The sequence below is a fragment of the Pterocles gutturalis genome, unplaced genomic scaffold, assembly GCF_000699245.1.
Source record: "Pterocles gutturalis isolate BGI_N339 unplaced genomic scaffold, ASM69924v1 scaffold17613, whole genome shotgun sequence".
Classification (NCBI taxonomy): domain Eukaryota; kingdom Metazoa; phylum Chordata; class Aves; order Pterocliformes; family Pteroclidae; genus Pterocles; species Pterocles gutturalis.
Genome location: NW_010120847.1, coordinates 2,574 through 9,321, shown reverse-complemented (window position 1 = coordinate 9,321; position 6,748 = coordinate 2,574). Strand labels below are relative to the sequence as shown.

Sequence of the window (6,748 nt, the reverse complement as noted above, 5' to 3'; positions counted from 1 at the left end):
ATAATAAAACAAAAATAAAGCAAGTAGAACTATTTTCCATTTGAATTGCCTGCACCTTCAACTGATTTAATTCTTCTTAAATATTTCTACATCCAGTCCTCCATTACAGTAGAATTCTCTGATATTTAAGGAAAGCATAAATAATCCTCCAGCTGAAATAGATTCAATCTATGCCTAAATGCTCTTACAGATGCCAGAAAAGGGATCTTCATATAAATTTGGGTTGGACTCCAAAAGGTTTCACATCAGAGATGTAGGTAAGGTATCTTTCCTTCTCCCTTTTTATAAAATAAAATTCAGCTAAGGAATTCTAACTTTTGCCTACAATGGCATTGCAGGCAAAATGACCCATTTTAAAGAGATTTCACAGAAACATTTAGTGAATACTCTTTTAGAACTGTAATGAAATAATTAAGAGTAGAATGACTTCCTCTGTGTCTTCTTCCCCCATCTGTGTCCTCTAAGAGAAAAACTTCTTTGTAGTTTGCAACAACAAATTAATTTTCAACTTGTCATTTCAAAGAAATTAATTTTTAACAAAATAAAATATACACATTGAAGTCTTTCATTTGCAAGATTTGTTTCAGCAGCTCTTACTTTAAAATCAGAATTGAAATGTCTTTGAAAAAGACAACTCTATGAGAGAACCACATTTAAAATGTGTTAAGAAATATTAGTTTTATTTAACCAGTTTTCACAGCTGAATATTTATTCTATAAAAACTTTACAGATTGTACAGTTTATATATAGTTCAAACTACTAGAACAAAAAAGTAGGTCCCACAGATGCAAAAATACTGTACCAATCCAAGGTAAAGGCAGATTTACACACTGTACAGCTCTCCACTGGGAAGGGGAGGTGGGTCAGTTCCAAGTAAAAACTTCAAAACTGTACAAAAATAAGGTTTGAATTTTTTTTTTTCATTCTTCATAATACATTCAATAAGATTGCAAACACAGATACCCAAGTAATAATAGATATCTGCAGTCAGGAATCAATAACCACTCCTGAAAGGAATGCAAAATAGGTCTATTTACACAGGGCACTCTTTTACACCATACTGTATATAGTGTATATTTAAAATAATAAAAAAAGCATAGACAAAGAACATTAAACATCTAATATAAGGTAGTTTTTTTTAAAGGATTTTTTTTTTACTTAATAGTGTGCCAAAAGAATTTTAACTTATTAAATAATATATTCTAAGTGAACCTAAAATTTATGGACATAAAATGCTTTTTTGGTGTAGTACATCAATTAAACCAGCAAATAAGGAAAAAAGAACCAAAACCCAAACTGTATATAAAGTAATATTCTCACCCAGCAACAGAAGCACTTATGTAGTTATTTAAAAAAAACAAACCAGAACAACAAACCCAGAGAGACTATTTAAAAACCCACTAAAACTAACTTATAACTTAGGATATTCATACATAAGATATTCAGTGATTCACTAATACTGCAAAACAAGCTTTTTTTGTTGTGTTTTTTTGTTGTTTTGTTTTCCTTCCCCCTTCCTTTTCCCTCATTTCCCTTCCCCAAGAGACAGTGGTTTCTTCATGCCATCTGGGTAATAATTAAAGATATTCCTGCTCCCTTCCTCCCCTCCCTCTATACCTCCCCCCAAAAAGGACAGAGTGTTTTCTTTAGCATTAATCCTGAGCACACTCTCTTTTTGGGGATCTGTGTTTTAATCTTAATAGGGTTTAATTCCCCAAAGTTTTAGAATGTTCCTTGAGGTATTTCAACCTTCTTCTGAGACAATGCCTTGTATCTTAACTGACTCGTTGGGTAGTGAAAGTAAGGGCTGGCTAATACCCGTTTCAATTCTGTATTCTAACAAGAAAGAAAAGCATTATTCCAGACTTCCCTGCCACACAGAAAATAATGCAACACCATTCACTTTTTAATCCATTCTCTATTTGATACAGTACTAGCCAAAGATAACAAAAACTAGAGCCTTTAAAGAGATGTTTGGTAGTGCACTCTATCATTTTTTTTTTAGCTTGTGTGTATGTGTCTACATATACACTTGCACACACATTTATATATATTTATATATATAAAAGACATACATATGCACACACATACACTTGTGTGTATATATATATCTATATGTAACAATCAGGGAGAAAGGGTTTTGTTCAAATTTAAGTGATACAGTACTTTTAAACCCCTTGACAATAAAAGGGGGGGTAGGGGCAGGTTCCACTCCTGTTCCCAAGCTGAGCAAGGGCTGAGTTTACATAGGATTTTTTAAGTGGGCTTTTTTTTTTTTGCCCTCATGTCCAAGAAATACAATTCCAGTGTCAATGGGCATCTCATCAGAACTCATCAATTTTCTTCTGCAGATATTTTAACATTGAGTCCATCCCTTGTGCTGAGCCCCAGATTTTCTTCAAAACTTCACACTCCTTTTCATTAGCTTGTTCCAAGTCCACCTTCATGATATTGCGTACTAAAGCTTTGGATTCTTCAAGTACCTAGGCCAAAAGAAAAGGGAGTTGGGTTAGTATTACATGAGAACTGAGTGATATGTGCTTACAAGTTCATATGGATGAATCCTGGAGCTGATTATGAACTTAAGCTTATCAATTCACAGACTTACTATGACCCTAAGAAATGTTTCCCAGAGTCTTTTCTTGCAGCGTCACAAAAGATTTCCTTTACCTTATACCAGCACAATTTACAAGTGCACAAAAATGGGGAAATAATGAAAATCATCAAATCATAACTATGAATATACATCTAAAATTTTATACTGATAACTAGACGTATCTCCAGCTCCATTTTGGTGAAGGCTAATCATAACACTATTTTCCAGAACTGCTCTAATAACCAGGCAGATCTTGAATCTCCTGAGCATGTAAAATAGACGGAAAATTGTTTTCTTTTCTGTTTAGAAAACTATTAATCTGTTTCAAAATCCAAAATTTCTAATGCACAGAACAGTTAATTTGTACTGCATCTCTTCTCATAAGAAAGCATCAAATATTGGCAGTTCTAGCTATATTGTGCAACTGCCAGTAGTGCATGAATACACTAGGTGTTACTCATAAAACTAAGTTCAACATAGGGCTGCATTTATTTCCTTGGTAATTTAAATTACAATTCAAGACATTAAATGACAACTTACGATTTCTGTGTTTCTGTGCAGTTATTAGGGCAACTGTTTACACTGTTAATTAGAATAAGCTGGACTGCCTTATGCAACTATGTTAAAACCAAAATATATTGTAAGGCAGTAAATGCGGTTTTAATGTTCTCAACCACAATGTACATATGATAAAGAAGAGTCAGATACAAACTTCAAAAATCCTCAAACCCCCAGAAACAAAGATGTACATAAGAATGTGTTAAAAGACACTGCTACACTAAAATGCGGTCTTTGTTTCATGAAGATGGTCCTTTTTTAGAAGGACATAATGATGTAGTCTAATAATATTTAGATTAATTCTTATTAATTTAATAATAAAATTGTAAGAAAATGAAAGAAACTTACAACTGAATTACACATGACAAGTTCCTTAATTCGAACCATTACTTCTTGTGTGAATGTTCCCGGCCAAAACACTTGAGAGACGAGTCCTTTGGCACAAGCTTCCTGCGCAGTCAACTTCCTTCCACTGAACAACATTTCATTGGCCTGAAGGGATAAAAAGTTACTTCTGGTATGAAATGTAATGAGACAAAACTTATTAAAGGAAAAATGTTCAAAAAAATAAGGAAAATGCCTGTACTATTTGAAATAGTTTTATTACAGCTCTTCCAACTTTTAATTAATAAAGAAAAAGACTTGCCTACGGATAGCTGATCGGTGTTGTTGACTATACTATGTCCGTAGTTACAAAAATATGGAGGTCTATGATTAAGGGTTAAACATTAAAATATCTTTTAGCATTTCCTGTTCATGAGTGTTGATTAGCTCTAGCTTTCTTGCAGTATTGCTGACTCGATTAACTGTAAATGTGGTAATAGGTTATAATGCCTGGCAGATCTGTAAAACAGCAATGAGTACATCAGCTTGTCCTTTATTATAATGTTAATTGCAGCAATCAAATCTTTGCTAAAAATCTACATTATCTGTAAATTGTAAAGCTAACCCAGTTTTAATAGTAGAGCTGGGGACTGCCAGTCTTGCTAGAAAAGAGCAGTTAAATATTTTGCTACTAAAATGTCTTTTATTACTAAAAATGTTTTAAATCTAAATATATGGTTTATTTTCAGCATTTCTCAAAAGTCTTCAGCAGTATTTAATTTATGATGAAACATTTAAAATAGCTGGATTATCTTAGAATTTGATCTCCAAAACCCATGGAACTGGCCAGGATATATTCCAATTTCTGATCAAATTCATAAAAAATAAGCATTCCCCTTTTATTGAGTTCAATATTGAACTAAATCCTTTCAAAAGCTGCTTTAGGAGTCTTATTAAAAAAAAATACCCCAGTATTTAAAAGATCTTGTACATAGTTTAAAGGTACAGAGTACTACATTCTATGAAAAAAGGTTATCTCTAGTTCTGTAAATCTTTTTTGATTTGTAATTACCATACACTTCACTATTTATCATCTTCCCCATTAAAACTTCATCCTACAACCATTTATGCTTATACTTTCATTCTACCTTTAGTGAAGTTTCTTAAAAAGTCTGGGTAATTGTCAACCTCAAAAAAATATCAGTTTTACAGTTTCTTAATGACTAATTTACATTGAAAATATGTCAAAGCCATCACTTGACTCTTAGAATATGGGAAATAAGGCTGTTACAAAAAACCCAAACCTGACATGTGTAGCAGTTCTGAAGAGAAAATTCTGAGTTCTTTAATGTTTTCTAGTACTGGAAATTTTGGTAATTATTACAGCAACTTTCAGTTAAGGATTTCAGGTTACTTAGTTACTGTAGGTAATGTTCCTAGTATTGCCATTTTACACACAAAGAAATGTGAAAACAGAGACGTCCATTACTTGCCCCTTTGTAATAAAATACAAAGTCTGGGTTCTACTGGCAATTTGGTTGCTGACTCCCAGGACATTAGGCACATAAAAAAAAAACTAAGCATGTTTCCTGGGAACTTTTACACAAAATTTATCACCAGCACATCTCTCAGAAGTTAAAATGGAAAGTTGTGATTCACATATTAGTTGAAAAAAACAAGCCTCAAACTAAATATACAAGTTATATACCCCTAAAAGCAAAATCAAATATACAAGGTTCATTAACTATCCCAACACTGCCTTCTAATTTTCCAGACTATATATGAAGGATACTAACCTGAAACACTAGCCAAAAGTCAGTGATATACACAAGTTTGTCTAAAAACAGGAATCATTTTCCTAAGAAAATATGGAAAAAGAAAATTCTTCCAAAATAATTTTAGAAGATACTTAACATTTATATCAAGGATCAAAACATGAAGTCAAACTAACAGGGAGTTAGGAAAGTCAGAAATTTATATCAGCTGGTCAGGCCTGCACATTCTTTACATGCATCTTTGAAAACAAGGATAAAAACAAATGCTAGAAAACCTTAGTAAATTTTTTTCTAAAACTCAGTAGCAACTGCTGAGTTCTCCTGACCTTGGAAAAATAATGATACAGTTATCTTCTTTCTGCCAGCTGTAACACAGCATTAGCAGAAAAGCTCACATGCAATGAGCGCTCCCATTACTGTTTCAGTTGACAGGTTTTGAAGGAAATGTTTTGCTCTGGCATCTTCACTTTTGATGTATACACAACATATGTCAGAGACCCACTACTAAAGAAGTTTTAATCGTATACTCATGCCTTTTATCTGCATAGTAACACTTGGTGGTTACTTTCCAAGACACACAATTCAGCAATAGAAATGAAGATGATAAAAATATTTCATTAATACAAGATTCTCATTAACAGCCTTCACTTTCTACTCAGTCTGTCTCCTTCCGCAGAGGAACTTCACTGGGACCTCCTCTAGTCTTTCTTTTACAGCGAGTGTGTTGAGGCTCACAGGGGACCTTCCGTACAAGCCCCAGGCGCTCGCTGCCACACTCTCAGCTCTCTTGCACTGTGGTCAGGAGGCAGCTGGTCTCTGTAATGCCCCAGCCCCTGGCTCTGATGGGGACTACAGGCACTAGGGAAATGTGAATCCCCCTGACTGACAGAAAAGCATAAGTGTCCTGGAGACTGACAGGGAAACCAGCCTGTGTGAAGCCTGATCATGCAACTCCTGTGCTTTATATCCAGGACCAGAAAACCAGACCGTGCTCTCCACAGCAGACACACAATAATGTTATCTCTCCAAACAGATGCCACCTTAATCTCTATTATAGATTATTTTCAAAACTCCAAAGCCAGGTTTAAGAATCTTTCTAAAATTCTTGGCATTCCCAATACAGTATCAGTTTTGAATCTTAAGGTCTGGGCTTCAGCTTTCCTGTAACAATGACCTCTGTTGAACACATTCTGTTAAAAAAATAAAACTCTTCATGACAGACCTCCTCACCAGCCAAGCCTGACCTGGTAGGGAAGATATTTCCAACATCTTGCGTCTAAAGATTTTTACATAACTGCTGAGGATACAAAGAATGTACTGAAGCTGATTTAGGAGTGTTAAGGGTGGGACTAATATTGCTGAATTAATACATTTGTAGCAATTTTTGTGAAGCATACAGAGGCTTTAACTCTTTCTTTTGTCTGATTTTTAAATTTCCCCCCCTGAATGTTTCTCATCTCACTCATGCCATCTCTTCTTTCTGCTGATTTCTCTT

The 6,748-nt window shown here is 34.2% G+C and overlaps 1 protein-coding gene across 1 annotated transcript in view; it reads right to left on the bottom strand.

The window, feature by feature from the left end:
• Positions 1-2,324: 2,324 nt before the first annotated feature.
• LOC104464366 (chromodomain Y-like protein) overlaps positions 2,325-6,748 on the bottom strand; it is a gene marked incomplete at its 5' end in the record, with an annotated part of 6,077 nt that continues 1,653 nt past the window's right edge. The window contains 2 exons of the mRNA XM_010077046.1: positions 2,325-2,483; positions 3,503-3,646. Of these exons, the coding sequence (XP_010075348.1) occupies positions 2,325-2,483; positions 3,503-3,646 (303 nt within the window). The remainder of the gene's footprint in view (positions 2,484-3,502; positions 3,647-6,748) is intronic.